This window comes from Pleurodeles waltl, chromosome 4_1 (genome assembly GCF_031143425.1).
Source record: "Pleurodeles waltl isolate 20211129_DDA chromosome 4_1, aPleWal1.hap1.20221129, whole genome shotgun sequence".
In the NCBI taxonomy this organism is placed as follows: Eukaryota; Metazoa; Chordata; class Amphibia; order Caudata; family Salamandridae; genus Pleurodeles; species Pleurodeles waltl.
In genome coordinates, this window is record NC_090442.1 from 783918609 (window position 1) to 783940701 (window position 22093).

Here is a 22093-nt window from a genome sequence, read left to right on the forward strand (position 1 = left end):
CACACTCCACTGTAGGGGGAGAGTCATAACCAACAGGGTTCAGGAAAGAGCCACACCTAGAAGAGTGCATGTGAGAGTTACAGCCAGCTGAAAACTGGATGGAGTCGCAAACAGCAAATCGGGAGAGGGCCATTCTTACAGGGGAAAGAGAACTGTCACGCCGAGGAGAAAGGGTCACACTTAAGAAGATATTGCATAGAGCCTTATTCAGGTGCAGTATGGAAGTCACAACACATTACTTTGGCAAGTTAATAACCCCTAAGCAAGATACTCTCAGTGATTTATTGAATGTGCAGCATAGCAGGGAGGAATGCATAGAATACTTAGAACCAGGAGACAATCTACCCCATTTTTTTGATTTCTTTAGTCACAGGGTGCAATTAAGATCAGCCGCAGACTACTATTACGTGATGGTTTCTTTTAACCATAAGCTCGTGACATGCTTCAGTTTCTGCTATTCTTAATGTGGTGCCTTGTCCCAGTCACGATACTGGCTCCATCTTAGGCTCTCTGCGATACAACAAGTTGTCTCACTCCTGATGGATTCTGGTGATACAATGAGTGTCTCCATCAGTGATAAAGTGGTTTGCCTTTACTTCATAGTAATAGTGCAGAACAGATCCGGGTAAGCAGTTTGATTACTGAGGATGAGCAATAATCGTTTTTTGTGACTAGAGATTGTTGGAATCTCACTGCTCTTGGATAGAGGCCGAATGGAAAGAAAGACTGGAACGGCCTATGCCTGCACCTCAGTACCTCCTCTATTCTAGAGGAGTTCCATAGGACGCTGAAAACCTGGCTCTTCTACTGAGACCCTGGACCCTGCCAGCAACTGGATGCCATCACAGGTAACAAGGCGCGCTGTACAAGTCGACTGATTGATTTAAAAAGACTTGAAGTGTAGGTCAAGTACTGAAGGTGACTGAAGATGGTCTTGTTAGATTCTGGAAAGTTGACTTGACATCTTGCCTTGGGTTTGAGACTAAACACAGCCCTGAAATTAATAGGCTAACTGCAGAATAATTTTTTTCTGTGGTTTTGACAGTGGAATCTGTAGTCCACTGTGGTACAATTAGGGTTAGGAATTGCAAGTCATTACAGTGTTCTGAGTTGGCGAATGGAGGTTGCAAGAGTTGACCTTTTTTATTCAATAGTTGAATATGTTGTACACATTGTCTTTTGCCTTTGGGTCATGGAGATGGGTCATTGAAATTGGCCTGTCCATGCAAAGCAAAGAGATATAATTTTAAGTTGATAGCCCCACATGGGGTCTTTGATGGGCTAAGCATTGAGATACTGAGATACTCTCACTGAATGAGTTGCACATAATTGGCAGGGAAGAGGCCAAACTTCCCATTGCAGAATCCACGCCACCAGCCCTCATCCACCATCTCGATGTTTGTGATCACATCCTTGGGGTCAAAGGAGATCTCATCATCGCCTTCTGTAACAAAACAAACCAAGAAGCAGGTCAAACCTTTTATTCAAATAATGGTCCTTTTCATACCTTCCACATGGGCCCTAACCTCATTGTTGTTTGAATGCACTCACTATGCACACTGCAGAGAGGTTGGGTGTGATCTTCCCCTTCCTCTTTTGGCAAGAGCATGCAAATGTCTCCTCATTGTTTAACAATCATCCACAATTAGTCACTGGTGGTTCTTAGTGCATCCTGAACTTTGTGTCACGCTACAAACTGTTGCCACTCCGCCCCTGGTGTCTCAATCGGTTTCCCCTTCAGCATGCCTCAGTGACCCTTACACTAAGAAATGAATACAAGCAGAGGGCCTGGTAGACGACTGTAGACACTGCATTGTTCCTAGCTAGGTTTGTGTTATACAACTATCACTAAATACATACAAACACAGGCAATAGTGTAGAAATGAGCACCTTCACTGGGCTCTACATCCTAGCTCTGGGAAGAATGTTCATCAAAAGAAGACATTGGAGAACTCAAACCCCCAATAGCAAAAGATCAATGGCATCAGTTTAAATAATAACCTTCATTCGGCACCCAGATAAATTAAGTTACATCTACATGTGTCTGTATTTTACAAAGTTTTCCCTCTTGCTCCTGTGTCATCCTGTAACATGGTTGTACAGGCCCGAATGTCCTCTCATTTAGAACATATCACTTCTCTGTACCTTGGTGCCCCTCAAGTTATTTGTCAAAGGGTGAAGGTGGCATAAAACGCTACGACACATACCATCTTAGACTTTCCTATGTATAATTTGTCTTGAAAACCCTACACTGGCTACCTATACACTATAGACCGATTTTCAAGACCTTGTGTTTTGTTCACAAAGCTCTTCACAACTTAGGACTTATATATTTTAATTAAACAAATGAATATTAGATACAAATGCAGGTTATGCTCCTATATATAATCTAAGAACTTCATACTTGTTTAATTAAGATATTCCCACTATTAGACTAATCAGGCAATGATCTCTTTTTTTCTTAGTTGCCAAACTCTGGACCATTCTTTTCCCTACCGACTTTATGCTTGTCTTTCACCCTGTACAGATGGTGTGCTGCCTCATGTCTAGGTTCGCACTGTGAAAAATACCACCTAATTACATACACCATCATACTGAAAACTTCCTCCACACAAGCCAAAGATGAATCAAATATGCTTACATTTATGAAACACATCAATAAAAACTAAAAACAGAGAAGTCAGTTGCATACAAACAAAAACACATCCTGAGCACTGCGGTCAAATTCTGCAGTCTGTCTTGGAGTCCTGGAGTAACGTCATCCATGGAACATCAGATGAGGGAATTTCTATGGAACTGCAATACAAGGAGTATGCCTGTCGCACCACAGGATATGCATGCAAGAATGGTTTAAAAACAGTAAACATCACTTAGGGGGCGATTACAACTTTGGCAGACAGAAAAGGCTGTCTGCTGAAGTCCCGATGGTCAGGTCGCTGCCAGTGCAGCCGCCTTCCCTCGGGCCCCATTAAGAGTTTCCTGTTGAGTCAGCCAAGCAGGAAACGGCCTACAACATTGACGTCGGCTCATAATAGAGCCGCAGGCAATGCTGAAGTGCGTAGGGCCCAGCAGCAGTCGTCGCGAGGTTCACCATCTGCAAAGCAGGCAGTGATTATCGTGACGGGGCTGGCCAGGGGGGGCACTGCACTGCCCATGCCAAGTGACTGCCAGCAGAGAAGGGACTCGTAATCTCCAGGGCAGCACTGTCCTGGCGGATTAGGACCACCAGCACAGCCAGTCCTTCCTATGGAGGTAAACTGGTGGTGCTGGCAGTCCTATCGTAGCGCTACCGCCACGGTCGTAATGTGGCTGTCGGACCACCACATTTGCGGCGGTCCAATCTTCACCACGACCCTGGTGGTCTCAAGACCACCAGGGTCATAATGACTCCCTTAATATCTAGGAATCAGGGCTGCATAATAAACTGCCTATGGTCATATAAACAATAGAACTGTCCCTGGAACAGATGTCAGAAGGATTGTGGTGGCAGGCAACTTCAGAGAGCAATGGCAAAGGTCACAACCTCTCTTCAGGTCACATACACATGCAATATCAATTATTGTTAACTAAAAAGTGTAGCCACCTCTCCCTGTGGTAGACTACACTGAAAGGGGTGCAACCAAATAGAGCTCCACAAAGGAGGTACCAACAAAAATTCTAATAGACTATTCATTACCTTGGTTAAGAAAGTCCTCTCTCACTTGGATAATTGTAGCAATGTCACATCACCAAAACCATGCTCAGTCTACTGAAAATATCTTTTAATGAAAATTGAGGACGCATAACAGTCTCTGATTGAGACTTGTAAAAGGGTCATAGGTAAGTAACACAATGTGCCAATGCAACAAGCTACCCATTAATATCCAAGCTTGCATTCAACTTTAGTAACATATGTGACTGATGGCCACTGAGCAACTAGAATTGGTGGCAACAGTTGATAACTAGCATTAAAAGAACATCTGCATTTGTTAGCAATTTCAAACACCCAAGGGTTTGAAGCAGATCCTCCAATATTTCCTGCATTTAATTTTACGGTCTTTTGAAAAAAATAAAACAATGAATGGGCAGTGAGATGAAGGGTACCATCTGATAATGGTTGTTTTTTGTTGGGCAAAGAGCTGCCAGTTCCTCATCGCCCCTTGTTTAATTTCTGCTCTTGTAAATGCAAGACAAGATAATGAGCCCAAGGTGGGGTTGTATTGAAATGAGGATGAGATGCCAGGTTCTTTTAGACTGTTAATAAACTTCAAGAGCTCCCTAACAGGACGCCAGACCAGCCAGTGCAAGAGAAACAGCAACTGCCTGACCACCGAATGTTAGCTGTTTGACTCAAGCCTCTGACAGCTCCACGGTCCAGATCATGAGATGTATCTTGAGACACATCATAACAATAGTGGTGAGATCACATAAGAGTAAGTCAAAGTGGGCACGTACCACAGGTCGAAGTAGTAGTTTACAAACCCATCCTCTTTCCCAAACATATCTATTAATATTAATGAAAATTACAGTTTTTAGACAGGCATCTGCTCTGAGTTAGGAACTATGGGGGCTATTCACAATAGTAAATCTACCCATAAGTAAATTTGCACATGTGAATTTACTCTTACATTTTGAAGTAAATGTACTACTTTTGTCTATTCACCATTGTTAGAAATGAGGTCTCTGTATGGCAGTCAGTTTCCACTCTGTCGAAGCAAGGACCCTCACTCTATTCAGGGTAAGGGAGTTACACTCCTCAGACAACCCCTGCTCACCGCATTAGTAGCTTAACACAAGCAGTCAGGCTTATATCAGAGGCAATGTGTAAAGTACTTGTACCAACACACACACAGTTATACAGTGAAAACCCTACAAAAGGGACACTACACCAGTTTAGAAAAATAGCCAATATTTATCTAAATCAAACAAGACCAAAACAACAAAAATCCAACATACACAAGCAAAGATATGAATTTTAAAATTTAAAAAGAGTCTTAACCCATAGAAATCAATGAATGCGTTGTTTTTACACAGAGTACCTGGTATGTGTCAAAAATGAAGTTGCACGCACGAACGTGCGTTGGAAAGGTAAGCGATGTGTCGATTCCTGACTCACAAATGAGCCCGTGCATCGATTTTTCTCCGGTCGGGTAGGCGATGCGTTGTGTATCTCTCCAGCAGAAGTGGGCACCCTCGAGTCCGTGCAGGTTCACTGTGATTTTGACGCCCAGCGACAATGCGTGCAAAATCCTGACGCACGGTGGTGAAGAGCCACACTACGTGGGTGATGCATCGATTTCAGCAGCTGCAAGTTGGTGTTGCGTTGATTTTGCAGCTGTGATGCAGGTAGTGTGTCGATTTTTCAGCCGCGATGCAGTTGCTGCGTCAGTTTTTCTCCTGCTCGGATCCCGCACATGCATTTCAGCCTTGGTTCCACCAGCTTCTCCTTTCAAGGGCCCAGGGACTGAATATGGCACCACGTGGCAGGGAAATAGTCTCAGCAAGAGAGTCCAGGTGCTGGCAGTGGAAGTATTTGATGGCCCTGAGACTTCAGAACAGGGGGCAAGCTCAATCCAAGCCATTGGAGACAATTCACAAGCAGGAAAACACAGCAAAGTCCAGTCTTTGTCCTCTCTAAGGTAGAATCAGCAACTGCAGGCACCCCCAGCAGAGCACACTCACAGGCAAAGGGGCAGTACTACTCCTCCAGCTCTTCAGCTCCTCTCCTTGGCAGAGGTTCGTCTTGATTCAAAAGTAATCTAAAAGTCTAGGGTTTTGGGTCCACTACTTATAAACGTTTCTGCCTTTGAAGTAGGCAAACTGCAAAGGAAAGTCTCTGTTGACAAGATACTTGCCTAGGCTTGGCCCCAGACACACACCAGGGGGTTGGAGACTGCATTGTGTGAGGACAGGCATAGCCCTTTCAAGTGTGTCAGCTCTACCCTCCCCACTCTACCTCAGGAGACTCATCAGGATGTGCAGGACACTCCTCAGCTCCCTTTGTGTCACTGTCTAGGAGGAATTCAGAGCAGTCTGACCAAGACGTGGATTCCACAGGCAAGCAAAGGCACAGAATGGGTAAGCAACAAAATGCCCACTTTCTAAAAGTGGCATTTTCAAACTGACAATCTAAAAAACAACTTTACAGAAAGATGTATTTTTAAATTGTGAGTTCTGAGACCCCCCAACTAAACATCTCTATCTGCTCCCAATGGGAAACTGCACTTGAAAGATATTTAAAGGCGTCCCCATGTTAACCTATGAGAGAGATAGACCTTGCACTAGTGAAAAACGAATTTGGCAGTATTTTACTATCAGGACATGTAAAACACATTAGTAAAGGTCCTACCTTTAACATACACTGCGCCCTGCCCAAGGGGTTTCCTAGTCACCCCTACCCTAGGAGTGCCTTACATGTACAAAAGGGGATGGTTTGAGCCTGCAAGGAGGTACCCGTGCCAGGTTGAACTGGCAGTTTAACACTAAACACACAGACACTGCAATGGCAGGTCAGAGCCATGCTTACAGGGCTACTCATGTGGGTGGCACAATCAGTGCTGCAGACCCACTAGTAGCATTTGATTTCCAGGACCTGGGCACCTATAGTGCACTTTACAAGGGACTTACTAGTAAATCAAATATGCCAATCATGGAAAAGCCAATTACACATACTGTTTACACAGACAGCACTTGCACTTTAATACCATTCAGCAGTGGTAAAGTGCCCAGAGAACCAAAACCAGCAAAAACCAAAGACCAGCGCATTGTCAAAAACCCAGGAAGCAGAGGCAAAAAGACAGGGAAAGCCACGACAAGGATGTCCGGTCTAACAACCATGTACGAGTGTAATTTTTTTTTTTTAAGTATATCGTGACGTGTTCAGTCCTAGAATTTAGTGAATGGAGCTTAATTAAGCAGTAAAGTTGCCTCGAGCAAAAGAAAAGTGTTAACATTTTATTCAACTTAAAAAATAACAGTAAAAGTATTTTTATGCTGCACACTAATGTAAATGAATATATTATATTTAATTTAAACAAAGAAAAAAGTCTGTAGCCCTATTACATTCATTTTAAATTAAATATTTGATTTGTTTACCGATTTTAAGTTAAATTTAAATTATGTTTGAAAGCTGTATTACACTAAATTCAAACCTAAAGTAAGATATTTATATTTATCATGGGACAAAACAATGCTGGAAGCTATATATAGAATTAATTTAAATTAACTTAACTATTTTAAAAAATGTGTATATATTTTTGTATTTAAAAATGCTAATAGAATATGTTGTAGGTAAGAAATAATAATAATAACACCAATACTACATTAAATGTACATATTTATTTCTAAAAATTACGAAATAAATTAATTCATGTTAACATTATTTCTTCTGAGCTTCTATTTTAAGTCTCTACCTCCATTATTGTCTATGGGAGAGTGTTGCAGCATCAGTAGCTTCTTGTTTATGGTGCTGGATGTAGTCAAGGTCTGAGCTGCAGCACATTTAAGACTGTTCTGAGTGCTTTTCGGATACAGTAACCTTAGAAGTGGTTTGTGCAGAGCAATGGGCTTATTCCTTCCCTAAACCCCTTCCTAGCCCTACCTTATCACCCCTCATTGCTGTCTCTAAGCCCCTCCATTTATTAAAAAGTATTTCCCATTTTCCAGTCACACAATCGGGGCAGTAATCTCCCCACCGAAAGACAGACGAGGAGTAGGCAGAGACCTCTGCATGTAGGTTTACGAATAGCATTTCGTAATATGTGAGTAGGTCTAATGCAGTATTACTAAACTTGCTAACACTGCAGTTTATGAACAGTTCTCTATAACTATAGGATGGATCACCTTGTCAGCTCCTGGATCACCTCTCTGCTCCACAAACCACTTAACATTTCAACCTCTGGAGCCATCGGGGTCAGGACAAAGAACTGATGGACCAATCCAAGAGGAAGGGCACATGCTGGACTCAGTCTTCTTAAGTAAACACCCATCATGGCGAACATTGCTCCAATAGCTTGTAGCATGTACAACTCAGAGCAAACTTCTAGAGCAAAAAGGCAATACATGACTACTATTACATAGTTGAGAAGCTAAATAAGTGAGAAATATAAAAATATAATAGAAGGGGATAGTTTGAAAGTATTTTAACAACCAATTCAGAGTGTTGATTCTTTAAGTTTAAGTAGGAATATTTAAATAAGATTTTTTACAATGCACTTGTTCTGTAGCTGAAATTCAACGTTCTAGGTTGTTCAAAGAATGATACAATGTGTAGTCTAAGGAATTAAGGCTAACAAAGCAGAGAGAGAAGAAAATGTAGAGTCACTGCTAAACTACATTATGGAAAGTACTAAATCTGCATCTGTAATTCAAGTGGGGCCTACTTTGCTAATGGGTCCAATGAAGTAGACAGCTGCACTTCCAAAGTATTCAAGATCTATTAAGTATTACTGGCTCCCTTTTCAAAGCCTTTCATATAGTACGGCATTTGCAGCACTTTCTGGAGCGTAGCAGTGGTAACTTTTTTGTGGCGAAAGGCAAAGGTTTTTTTTACCACATTCTCTGTGGCAGCACTAACTCAAGCACTTAGGCACATATTTATGCTCGGTTTGCGCTGAATTAGCGTTTTTTTTTTCACGCTAATTCAGCGCAAACCTAACTCCATATTTATGGAGTTAACGTTGTTTTCTGGACGTGAAAACCTACCTTGCGTCAATGAGATGTAAGGTAGGTGTTCCTGTCCAGAAAAGGACGATTTGCCCTTTGTGCCATATTTATCCCCCCCCAATGCTAAAATCCAGCACACGGGGATGGGGCCTTAAATAATGGTGCTAAGCTTACTTAGCGCCATTATTTAACGCCTGGGTATGGGCAGCGTTAGGGGGCCTGTAGGCATATTTCCATGGTCAGAGACCATGGAAATGCCCACAGGTGCCCTTCCCTGGCCCCAGAGACACCCCCACCCACACCAGAGGGACACCACAGGATGGGGGACCCATCCCCGGTAAGTCCCGGTAAGTATATTTTTTTATATTATGTCGCTCTGAGGCCCTGACTTGGGGCCCCCTGCATGGCGTTGGCCCCAATGTCCATGCTCGCTGGACATTCGTCCCCTGGGCATGGCCACTGGGGTGGTAGGCATGGCTCCTGTCTTTACTAAGACAGGAGCCATGTCCATGGGGGTTGTGAGCCAGAAAATGGTGCTACACTACTTAGAGGCAATTTTTCTGCCTCTAAACAGTGTAGCGCCATAATTAAGCACACAAGCCCTGGTTTCCCCTACGCCTCCCCCGCCCTGTTAGCATCCTTTCCAAGGACGCTAACAGGGCATTAGCGCCATTCCATAAATATGGCACCCGGCTGGCATCTTGAAATGGCACTAGTCGGCACTATACTTTTTCACGCAAAAATGCACTGATGCAGTTTTGCATGAAAAATTATAAATCTGGCCCTAAGTCCCTGTCTCTGTCCAGACATGTTTTTGGTTAAGATGCATGGTAAACTCCCACTAATATAATAAGGATGGAAGGTTTAGAACAGCTGATCAACACGCATCCATGCTTTTTCAGTTTCCACTCTCCCCAACTAAAGCCGAGCTGATGTGTCCTGACTTGTACCATCTTGTTCGAGAGACTGCCATTACACCTCAGAAAGGAGTTCCAATGAGACTGAAACATGCCATTCAGAGAGGATGGTCTTGCAGTTTGACCGCTCTGTTCTCTTTTTGGCTCTACATTTAGACTGACGTCTATGGGGTGGCCCCTCATGGAATAATGTAATAGCACAAACGAGCTGAAGAAGTTAGGAAACCCCTGGTACTAGACTCAAGATATTCCCAGCAATTTAGAATTGTAATCCCAAGTATTAGGCCACAGTTTTTTGTTCTCAGTTGATTCATCCTTAGTGGGTTTGGCGAGATTGACTCCTTCCTTGCTAACCACAGAAACTCAAACCACATGTCACTGATAAGGCCCATTAAGTCAGAAGCGCATCTGGAGGTTGATTTTCGTCTTGTTCAGATAAGATATAACCTAGCACTTCTGACCAGACTGCTCCTTTTGAAGTGAGTTGAGTTTTGTTGATCTGCGTAACATTCATCATACCCTCTGACAGCAATGGTAAACAATAACATTATGTAAAATACTGCTCTGTAGGAATGGCTGGAAACTTAGCTTTAGAGCTGCACCACTACCATCCCTCATTAACCCAAACTAAGAGAACCTTTATTGTGCACAGTTCCATCTCAAGAGATCTTGGGAGCAGCTCCACCTTAAACCCCTCGGAGCAGCTTCACCTTAAGCCCCCTTTGAGCAGTCTTGGCGCAGCCCGAATCCACTGGAATAATCCTACATCCAGTGAAGAGTACGGATTTTGAACATCAGTACCGCCCTTCACTGTTTTTGGCCACAGATTAGCTTTTTTCAAAGGCAGGCGGCCATTTTTACCCCTTCCGCCCACCAACTCCAGTTGCATCAAACAACTGCCTTGAGATAGGTAGGTGTGATTTCTGAAGAACTGTCCTGCTTCACTGTGCGCAGCGCACTCCCCAATGACACGTTGTGTAAATTGTAAATGGCTTAAAGCAGGATGTGTAGGATTGTTGTCGTCCTCAAACAATGATACATTCATAGACACAAAGGCAGACATACACAAAAATGCAGATTAACACACACAAACACAAACAAATGCACACATGCAAAAAAGTAGAAATACAGACATGTAGACTGACATAGAAGTACGCAAAGACCGCAAACTCAAATATGCTCACACAGAAAATGCGCAGGCAGCCGCTCACCAAAACAGTTAGCTATAAATAGTACAGAGAGACAAGCACGTGAAATGACTCTCCCACACCTATAGATGAATAAAAATATGTAGGGACACACAAAAATATGTCAAAAGACACTCAAACGAACACATGCAGACACATTCAAACATACTGACACAAAAGGCAGATAGACATCAAACTTATCACATAAGTATGTAAAAGTGCTCAAAAATACCTACGCACTGACATACATATTCTAACAACATTCAAACACGTGTACATAAAAAGCAACTATATAGATACATAAGCACATCGTAAAAATAAACAAATACTTAAACTGAAAAAGACACAGCACACATAGTTCCTCACTATGAGAGGTTCGGTTTTATGTGCAATAGTTATGACACACGGAAAGCGACATCAATATGTACGGAATATACTGCATGCAGTACAGATAGCCTATTATGAATTTTGCCCTTAAAATGGCATATATCAAGAAGATTTTGGTGTTTGTGGGCAACTTTCCCCCACTGAATATCAGCTGGTTTGGCCTGCTGAAATGTGTCCCAGGGATGTATCTTTTATTGTACCATGAATGCCCAAATGCGATAAAAAGTGCAAAACCCAAAAATCCGATAGGTGCAGAAACAGAGGTTACCGCACATTGTTAGAACTACTCGTAACGAGGGTGATGCATGCATTGATCTCATAGCTTTAGAGACACAGAAGACCACCCCTGCACACAGGTGCGCACACATATACACTCTTCAGTGAACATTGTTCCAGAATAATGATTCTGAAGACAAGCACTAGCCGTACGCATTGTTTACACCTGCAGGCAATGTAATACAGACAGAAACTTTCCCAAGCTAGAGCATGTACCAAAGAACTGTCCTTACCTCCTTCGTAATCGTAGATCGCTACAGCCGATAACCCACCATCAGTGCCCTCATAGATATTCTCTTCTTCTGTGGCAAAGATAAGATTAGATGCGGTGTTAATTTAGCATACAAAATGGGCAGACGAAGCAGCGTGCAATACAAAGGCACCAAGGAGAAAATTAGACTTGTGTGATACACTTTGAGAAGACCTCTGAACTTTTCTTCAACTCAAAGGTGGGTGTACACATATTTTTATCTTAATTTGACTATCATGTCACAATGAAACCCTTGCCCTCTGGTGGTGATTAATCGAGGGCTGACTGGGGGTTTAAGGGTGCACACTGTGGTGAATGTGTGGGTGGGGATCTTGTATGGTCGTTGTGGTAGTTAGGCGTTCACACAGTACCTGCTTGTTATGTTGTACACTTTTGTGGCAGGAATGTTGAGCGCGGTAGGAGCCTGATGACATGTTAGTATTCTATAGGCAGCATTCTAGGGGACTGTTGCTGTGACGCTGGGGCTCAGCAGACCTATTTCCTGTATCCTGGGATCTTAAGCATTACCTGACATTCACAGTCCGCCTCTTTATTGGCTATTTGGAACGAAGTCACCACACTTCTGCTCTCAGCTGTAGCTTTCAGAGATGCCCAGAAGCTCCCAGGGTGCTGGTAGCATGGCGAATAGTATAATATATTTGCTATAGAATGGCATTGGATGTTCTGCTGAGTGGCATGAATGTAGCCTGGGCATCACTGTTGAGTGCTTCCCTGATAATGTATTTCCTCTGATCTGCCCAAACTCCCCACCAATTCAGCATCCCATGTAAAGTCTTGGTGAATGTTTAAAGTCAGTCAGTCGACCTGCTAAAAGGAAGAGATTCAGCATCAAAATGCATAATTCTTTGGAGAGGGGAAATTACATCCTATAATAAGCCTTCTTTCTCCCTCGATGAAATCCCTCCCCTGATTTCAGCGGGTCCTGTGACTGTGTAGCAAGCTAACGGTGTCGGCCATGCAGGAAAGAACCTACACAGTGTGTGCCCAAACAAGGCATGTCTCATCCTACATCCCTCTTCCACGGGGTTATCTCCTTACATATAATCACGCCAGTTAATGTGATTCATCTTTTGGAAACTTAAAAACATGTTAGACTATCTCTAAAACCAAATTCCCCTTTGCCTGTCTGTTTCCTAATCTCCAACCGTGCAAAGACTTGTTGTTTTCTTTCGACACATTATTTTTGTTTAGTCTGTAAATTAATTCATAACTTTTACCATTTTACAGATTTGAAAATCCTGATCTGCCAGTGCACTTGCAGTTCCTCGAGAAAAGCAGTAAGTTGGTGCTATGTGTACAGCAGCGTGGTTAAGGACAGTTTGCTTTACAATTTAGGATTTGCTTCCTTCAGTAAACCTATCAGAACGATAACGTCAAACCTGGCAACATCTGCATGGAAGTGTCTTACAGAATAGTTAGTTCAGTCACATCCTGTCAAGATGGAGAAATTAGGCAACCCTAGCCAGAGAGCATGGAATGATAAAGACCATAAAACTGACTGTTCTGCTCTGGCTTCTGCACAGTAATTTGCATGGTTGGCCTTTCCCTACTATTCCAAGAAGCTTAGATCTGTTACACAGTATTGAGGGATTTTATTTCCCCTCACAGCACCGCTAGGGCCTATTGCTTCCCCTGGGCACACAGTTCTACCGATGAAGAATTCATTCTTTTGGATAATTTATTTGACTAAAACACTGGCTTCTTGATGAGCTAACTTTTTAGGCACAATACTTTGGATGTTCATTATGGTCCTCATTTTGACTTCAGCGTGGCTAGTGCTGGTGGTCTGCAGACTACCATATCACGAGTGCTGGCAGCCGTCCGCCATGTTACTGGTGGAAAGTCGCCAGCAGTCGTGCTGGCGGTCTGCGGTACCGAGGCGGGTGCATCGCTAGCACCGCTATGCCAGCAGGACTCCGTTCACCGTATTATGAGCCGTAATACGGTTTGGCAGAGTCCTGCTGGTGTGGCGGTGCTGCGGTGCAAGACCACCAGGACCCATCCCCTCTTGGAAATCCTCCTCAAAGGAGAAGGTGTGTGGGTGTCCAAAAGAGGATGGGGGAGGCTGCTTGTGTGTGTGTGGTTGTGTGTGTGCAGAGTGGGGAGTGTGAAGTGCATGCGTGGAGAAGTAGGGGTGTGAATGATTGCGGATGAGTGGGGTTTCTGTGTATGAGTGCCTGGGTGCGAGTATGAGGAGGGGGTACTGTGAGTGCGTGAATGCGGTGGGGGGACTGTGAGTGCGTGAATGCGGAGGGGGTTGGTGAATGTGTGCGTGTAGGTATTTGAATGTGAATGTTAGTGTGCGTGTATGTGCGCATGAATGGGGGGTGTCTGCATGTCTGCGAGTGAGTGGGTGTGTCTGTGTGGATGAATGTGAGTGAGTGGGGGTGTCTGAGTGCATGTATACATCTGCTGTATGGGTGTGTATGTGAATGCATGCATGCGTGAAGGGGTGTGAGTATGTGGAAGAGTGGGGGGATGTGTGCATATGTGGAGACGTGTGTATCTGTGTGCTGGCGACAGGAATAAAGATTCCTGTTGCCGGGTGCGTGACCGCCAGGGTTTTCGTGGCAGGGTGACTGCCACGAAAAGCCTGGCGGTTTGCAGCATCGTAATCTGGACAGCAGGCTGAGGCCTGTCGCCGGGTTGGAGGTGCTCACTGCCGGCCGTGGTGGTGCAACCGCACCGGTGGGCCAGGTGGAGTTGTGGAGGCTTGGCGTCTGCCAAGCCTCTCAACTCGTAATGTGGCAGTCCTTACCACCGGCTCCACGGTGGTAGGACCGCCACAGTGAGGTTGGCAGTCTTATGACCTTCGCACTTTCTTTGTCACTTTTTTGAAAGTTGACTGCCCACTCCAGAAGCCAATTGGTTTCCTTTGGCCTATGCATGGGCCTCCTGTTGGCTCACCTGTAGGCGAGCTCATGCAGTGTGGCTCATCCTGCAGTCAGTTGCTCCAGCACCAACCCCACCTGATCATTTGGCCCATGAACCTGCCTAACGTCATCTGCTGTCGTCTGCGCGTGCTGCTTTACCTGGCAATCTCCGTGAAAACGGATGGGTGGTACCTAGCAAGCAAAGCCCTGCCAGTGCCGAATACAGGCAGTGAATGATAAAAACTGTAATTGTGCAACTATTTACACTGCAAACATCTCCAGTAGGAGGTCTGCGGCCAACCGCTATGCATTCACAGGTTCTGGGTTCTGGATAACAAATACATTCTTTACTGATGACTGCTTTGGATCATTGGTGGATAATGTGAAAAATAAATCCTCACTCTGAAGCACTGCACTGTCTGGGATGGTGGAGAACATACTGCACAGGTAGGCAGTGTCAATGTTTTGGGCAGATTGTGGGTTCCTCCCTCCTTTCAGCGGTATGGCTATCAGTTCATGCTTTGCCTCAGGCCGAAGCCGACGACTTGAACAGCGAGCTGTAATCAGTTGCTGAGCTGTGTGCTGCCTGGATTATTGCTAACAATTTTCTTGATTACTAATTTGTCAATTCCTTGGGTAATTGTTGGATAAGAATTAGAGGGAAAAGTCCTAAGATTCCTCACTGATGAGGCAGTGCGAGACCAGAAGTGCCATGGTGCCTGTAAAATTACTGGCAGTCAACGGCAATGCCTTAACTGGGCAGATTTGCAGCACTCCTTCCACCTGGCCTGGCACAGCTATCATCCCACGCTCTGCCTCTGGCTCCCACTACAAGCACTTATTCGATGTGAGGTGTAATAAGTCTGAGCTGTGTCCTGTCTTGGTGGCACTGAGTGCTTTCAGCTTCTTTCTAGACAGTTCATCCGACAACAGAAGTAAGCTTCATTGTTGGTCTGGAGGTCATCATAGAAAACGGAATTCTACCAAATAAAGTGTGCTGAAAGTGGGAATCCTGCCTTTCAGAAGAAGATATGACACAGAGCCTCGTCAGTACTGCAGACCCCCCTCTGACTCAAAAACCTTTCCAGGGAATGGTATTTTAATTATCAAAAAGCTTTTTGCAGGTGATATCTACTTTCCAATCAAGAAGGGAATTGTTTTGCTTTTCCACTGCTCACTGCCTCTGCAACCATACACCCATCTAGGAGGGCATCAACAGCATCAGCATTGTGCGGTGAGAAGCACTTAGCAACCAACTCTATCAGAATTAGTCTCTTCGGCCTTTCTGTTTTGCCTGTGACTACATTCAGGCACTCCTTCTCTATTCAAAATCATGTAAAACTCAAGGTCAAAACCATGCAGTAAATCACAGGGCACCTCACAGTTAACTGGACGTCAAGTGGAGGGTACACAGATAACTAGTAATCTCCTTACCTGCTTACCAACTTGCAAGCATACTATGTCTGTCATGAGTCAAACAAAACTGGAGGTGGACCAGAAAGGGTGGGAAGTGAGGAACAAAAAGCATAGTTGTGGAGAATCTGCCTCAGCTTTGTAATAAACAAGATTTGTGTATGCCTCTGTGGCGACAGAGTGCCTAATTTTGTTAATTCAGCTGTACCTCTTCCATAGCAACCAGAAATGTGAGTTTCCACAACCTTCAAAGACCATCGAGAAAATATGTTACAAAGTTCCAAGCTACCACGATTTACTAATGGGGATCATATTTTGTATTTGGACACTTTTTTGGTGCCTGAACCTATTTTATGTGCCAGTCCGATACTGCCTAAATCGCCCAAGGCACCTCTAGTTAGTGCTTCACATATGCATATTCTTACTACTCCATCCCCATTGCTCACCTATGTCCCCACCTTGGGGAGCTTTGGCGTCACCAACCCTGGCAGGCGGAAGACCTGGCATTTCCTCATAGTCTACCTCAGGTGTATGCCCCAGATCATACACAGGGTCGTCGACCACTGGCATGTTCTCATAATCATCCTCCACATCAACTTTGTCAGGGAGGGGAGGTGGGGCCTCCCTCTGTATTACTTCACAATCTTCATAATCATCGTCCTGGTCACTGGGTCTGGGGGGAAGTCCAGGGGGCTCTTCATACTCAGCTTCATCCTCATGCTGAAAGACAAAGAAAAGTCACAGCAAGAAAAGCAACCTTACATTTTTCTTTAAATAATGCTTATAATGCTAGTGGTGTCACTGCACTGCACAGACTGACAGCATGCCTAAACAAACAATAAATTCCTCCTATAAAACACACTGTAGGGAATTAGGTTATTGATTGAGGGGGATGCAAACCCATCTCAAACACCAACCACAATCCCTGTCAGAGTGAACCACAAAAGTCACTAAATTAACCTGTGCTTAACCCTCTGGTAGCTTGACACAAAAGCAATCTGACTTAACTTAAAGGTACTGTGTAAATTATTTATGCACCACACAAACAGTAATAAGGTGAAAACACAACACAAGAAAAAGCACACACCAATATAGAAAACTAGAGTAAACTTTAACAAATAAAATGATACCAAAACACATTAAATCTAATCAGTACTGAGACTGGGGCAAAGTCAAACATTAAGGCCAATCGTGATGGCGGCTACATGAGGTAGACTCGGCCAGTCTCAGCTTACCATCCGACTTAAAGGAAATTTAGAGGAAAAGTTCCTAAAAGAGGACAAGGCAGCCGGCAGTGTCTGAGGAGGAGGCATCGTTGTCAGGGAGGAAGTAGACGAAGTTGCCAAGAAGATTTCTACATTCAGACTTTGTCACTTTTTTTGGAGTTGACAACCTCCAGCAGAGCAAAGCTGTAGGCTGTAGCCAATGAGGAGTCCAAAAGGCCAGATACTGTTGCTCAGATGTACAGCTGAACAGGATTTGCTGCTGCGGAGAGGAACGTAATGGAAGCTACCGCACAGTCAGGCTGACTGGCAAAGCACCTCAGGTGGATCGGCAAGCAGGTAGATCCCTGTCTCCTGTTGGTTCTCAGGCCACTTTCTGGTGAAATGTTTTTAAGCCTCAAGTTTCACGTTTGGGCTGGAGGAGTACCATTGTCACCACTTCCAAAGGTCCAGGTGTAGTTAGACAACACTTGAGGGGTCAGGACTCACTTCAAGCAAAGGCCAGGTGCATAGATCAAGGATGCTGGAGCATGGCAGTCTTTTGAGGTAGAAAGCATGCCTCAAGCATTAGGGAAGTTCTCTGAAGTACAAGGCAGTCCTTCCGGGGGACCTCTTCAGGCCCAGGAATGTACTGAATAGTTAATCTGAAGGTGCCATAATAATACCTGCTGGCAGCTACCCCGACATCTGTTTCCAGAAATGTTCTTCCTTCCCCTGCATAGGCTCCAGGTAGTCTAGGGTGATAATAGGCTGTAGTAAAGTACCTTTGTAAGTGTGCTGCAGGTAGTCCTTTGCATTGTAAGTGGGGCAGGGAAAAGCTTTGCCTTTCCATCCTGGCAGGATGTCCCATCCTGCCAACAACTTGTCCCTATTTGTCTCACTGTCTGGGAGAAATACACACTGGCTAACTGCCACCTATTCACAATAATGTGACCCAGGACATAGACTGCAGCCAACAAATGGTTGGGACAAGAAAATACCAACTTTCTAAAAGTGGCATTTTCAGAATTGTGACTTAAAATATGACTTTGCCATTGAAAAGGGCTTTCAATTACATTTCTTTTGAGGCCAAACATGACATTTCTATCTGTTCTCAATCACAATCTAGCACTTTTTAAATGTAATAAGTTAACCCAATGTTTTACTAAGGGAAAGGTATGCCTCACGGTAGTAAAAATCTAATTTGGGAGTTTTTACTATTAGGATATGTACAACTCAAAACACATGTTCTACCTTTTAAAAACAATGCACCCTGCCCTATGAGCTGTTTAGGGCCTACTTTACAGGTGATTTATATGTATCAAAAAGTGAGTTTTGGGCCTGACAAAAAGGTTTATTTTGCCAGGTCGAATTGGCAGTTTAAGACTGAACAAAGGCAGCAAAGGCAGACATGAGACATGTTTTAAATGGCTACGTAAGTGAGTGGCACAATAAGTGGTGCAGGTCCAATACTACAATTTAATTTACAAGCCCTGGAACCACTTTACTAGAGGCTTATAAGTAAATTAAATGTGCCAATTGGGTGTAAGTCAATTTTGCCAGGCAGAAAGGAGAGAGCACAAGCATTTTAGCATTGGTTACCATCACTATTGTGCAGTTATATTACTGAAACTACCATGAACTGGTCGTAGACTGGTACTGAGCATCACTAGGCAAAAGAAGGCCAGTGGCCTGCCTGAGCAAGTAGGCCTCTATTCTACAAATATTTAGGTCAAAATCATGAGACCTTGTCTTAAGGGATCAGTCCAAATGATGTCCCAAGTATTACTCAAATGTGTTTTACAACCTTTGAAAGTGTAAAAAAATATATATATATGAAACTGAGCTCATATTGAACTTGATCACCAATTAGCCATTGGGGGCAACAGCACATAGGTCAGACCCAACCTCTGTGAACTCTCTGGAAATACCTGTTAGTGAGCTAAGTTCCCTCAGGTAAGCTTCAGAGAGAGGGGAGCCTGGAGATGTGTGCTGCGCATTCCAACCTATTCAAAAGCATGTGAGCAGAACTGTGTAGATGCACCTCACTGGATAAGTTTGTGGAGATCTGATTTGTATTATTTGTTTATTTTTATAAAAATTGACTTAACACTTGTCACTAGGCAGGAGTAAAATGTCCATCCAGTTGCATAGTATGACTGTGCTTAATTGTTTAGTATAAGTTAATGATAATCTCAAAGATACTTTATAAAAAAAATACTTTACAAACACAATACCACAATATATCACAAAAATACGGTAACCCAATCCACATGCAATAAACTATATTTAATTTCTAAGGTTCTGTTTAAAGGTGAACTTCACCTAGGTGCAGGGATGGCATGTAGCCGTAATTAACGTTTCTGGTCGGCAGTCAGTATCCTGCACCTAAATCCAGCTATTCCAAGTACCCTACAGCCCTAAAATGCAGAATAACATCTGGAACCAGAATTACTGCATCCACTTCCGTGTGCAAATTCCTAATTCTGCTCCTATTTAGCACCTGCATTGCGCCTGTCGCAAAACAGGAGCAAGCGGCTCAGTGTGGGGCAGTACAACTGGTGCAAGACAGGGGTGAGCGTTTCATGCTCCCCCTGGCATAGAGAGGGGCGAGGCGAGGGCCGGGCAGTACCCAAATTGTTCATGGTTTTTCCAGCTGGTAATATTAGGCCTGGTGTTTCTGTACCTGCAAAATCCTGGTCCAGGAATGTCAGACAGCCTGTAATCAGACAGAGAGCGGTACCCTACCCGTGTATCTGCTCTACCCAACTTGCAGTCTGGCCCACAAAGAGAGCAGGCATGACTGCAGTAGAAAGATCCTTTTCAGACATTTGAGAAAAGCCTTTAGATAAAGGACACAAAAACAAGAACTCATTCCCATCGTCAACCAAATGCCAAGAACCCCTAATTTCAACTGGTAGCCAATACAAAGGAATCACGACTGAAGAGAAGCGTTCTTCATGTGTTATATCTTTTTTGGCCTCTGCAGCATTTTTTATCAGCTACCCTAGGAGGACAGGATATTTCCGTCATTTAGTGAAGTGTATATAAGCCCTGAATCATAGAGCGATGCAGTTGTACGGCATGTCTGATGGCAGACATATGAAAGAGTAGGCCTGTCTTTTCACTGAAGAGTGTTGTAAAAGTGGGCAGCTCTGTGTGTACTTGTGGGTCTCATCTCCAGCTGGTCTTCCTGTCTAAAGAGGGGTCCTGGTAGGACTGCTCAGAATGAACCGTTCCCACTGGAACAAGATCAAGTCGGACTTAGTCATGGCTCGCCTCTGTCGGAAGTGGCATAGTGGACAAATGTGATTTCGAATTACCAGTGGCATTCTACTCATCACTATTCATCTTAAAATTCCTGGTCATCCAGTGCCATTATATATATTTACCCAGATTCTAAAGGGTTCTCCCACAAGCAAGGTGAATTGATCGTGGGATGAGAGCATGTGCATGGCTGAGCATCTTTGCACTAAGGATGGGAGGAAGTCACGGAGTTTCACTCTTTGGAATTCCATGGAGTTACATAAAAATTCCTTAATATTCTATGGAGTTCCACCTGCAGGCGTAAATCAGTACATCGCACTGGCCGTGTTGATGTTTAGCACCAGGAGCTTGCTCTGCACTGAGAAATAATGCACATGGCGCCACATGGCGCACCCAAGGGCGCTGCAGCACGAGTTAGTTTTGCTGCCACTCAAATAGATTTTCTACTCGAGCAGCAGCTTTCCCAATATGAACGGTTGCGACTTCCGGTGACTGCCTGGGTTGGGAAAATCTTGCAGGGTGTCCTCTTAGCTCCCACTAATTATACAAGGGGACACCAAGTCTCGCTCACGCTTACCATTGGCGAGCTGTGTGAGAAAAAACACCACCACATGGCAGTCCGCAGAATTTAGCCAGAACTCCATAACGCGTAAGTGGCCAAAACTCGAAAAACTCTGCAGGTGGAGTGGAATTTATGGTCCATCCCCTAGTTACCACTTTGATTGCCCATTGACAGATTCACCTTGAAGTTTTCTTGGGCTCCTCTCAGAGTACTCAGTCGCAAGGAAGAATTTACAGAGGGTTGAGAGAGGAGTGAGCCGCGTGACGAATACATCCCAGACGAGCAGCAGGATTCAGTCATGGCAGTGACTGGCAGACAACAGGGAGTAGATCTGACTGAGACTAGGAGAGACGACCTGAGAGAGAGTGATCACTGGACATGCCCTTATAGATAATGGAAAGACTGCGGTGTCTTTAGCAAATGGCTGGGGAGCGCTTATTTAAACTCAGATCTAAGTAGATAACCCGAACCTTCTACACCTTCTCTGAACCATTGAAAGTGAAACCTCCTTAGCGGCTGCCACGTCGTCATAATGCTTATAAGTTGCCAGCATACACTTTTTAAATTAATTGTTTTTGATCATTATATGTTTTTCTTTCTTGACAACACTGTGCATCCCATTGTAAACTATACAGCAAAAATAGTACAGTAAACCTTTTTCCCTATCCGTATCTTACCACATTATATATTTTTTTCACTGAATTATGGAGGGGCTAATGGTGTAAGGTGCTTAATTTTGATATATAACTAGGAACATTACAGAGGGCTCTATCAAGGTGTAAGTGTGTAGGACATTTCATGAACAGGCAGGAGCATAAACCAGGACGCTGCGGCGAAGGGAGACCTTTAATTCGATGGGGGCACCCAAATCTTCAAGGGCCCTGTTGGAAATGGAAATGGCCCTTTTTACATGGTTACCCCAACATTTTTGCCTTCTTCCTCCTATTTTCACTGATCTGTTTTTGCTGGCTTTAGGAATCTGGACACTTTACTACTGCTGACCACTACTAAAGTGCAAGTGTTCTCTGTCTAAATTGCATTGGTGATTGGTTTATCCATGATTGGCATATCTGATTTACTAGTAAGTCCCTGGTA

The 22093-nt window shown here is 44.0% G+C and overlaps 1 protein-coding gene across 1 annotated transcript in view; it reads right to left on the reverse strand.

Annotated features, from left to right (window-relative positions):
* Positions 1-268: 268 nt before the first annotated feature.
* The window catches only part of LOC138288168 (src substrate cortactin-like), a 113397-nt gene continuing 91572 nt past the window's right edge, over positions 269-22093 (reverse strand). The window contains exons 14-16 of the mRNA XM_069229480.1: positions 16414-16687; positions 11644-11712; positions 269-1444 (exon numbers count right to left, since the gene is read on the reverse strand). Coding sequence (XP_069085581.1) covers positions 1308-1444; positions 11644-11712; positions 16414-16687 — 480 coding nt within the window. The 3' untranslated portion in view covers positions 269-1307. The remainder of the gene's footprint in view (positions 1445-11643; positions 11713-16413; positions 16688-22093) is intronic.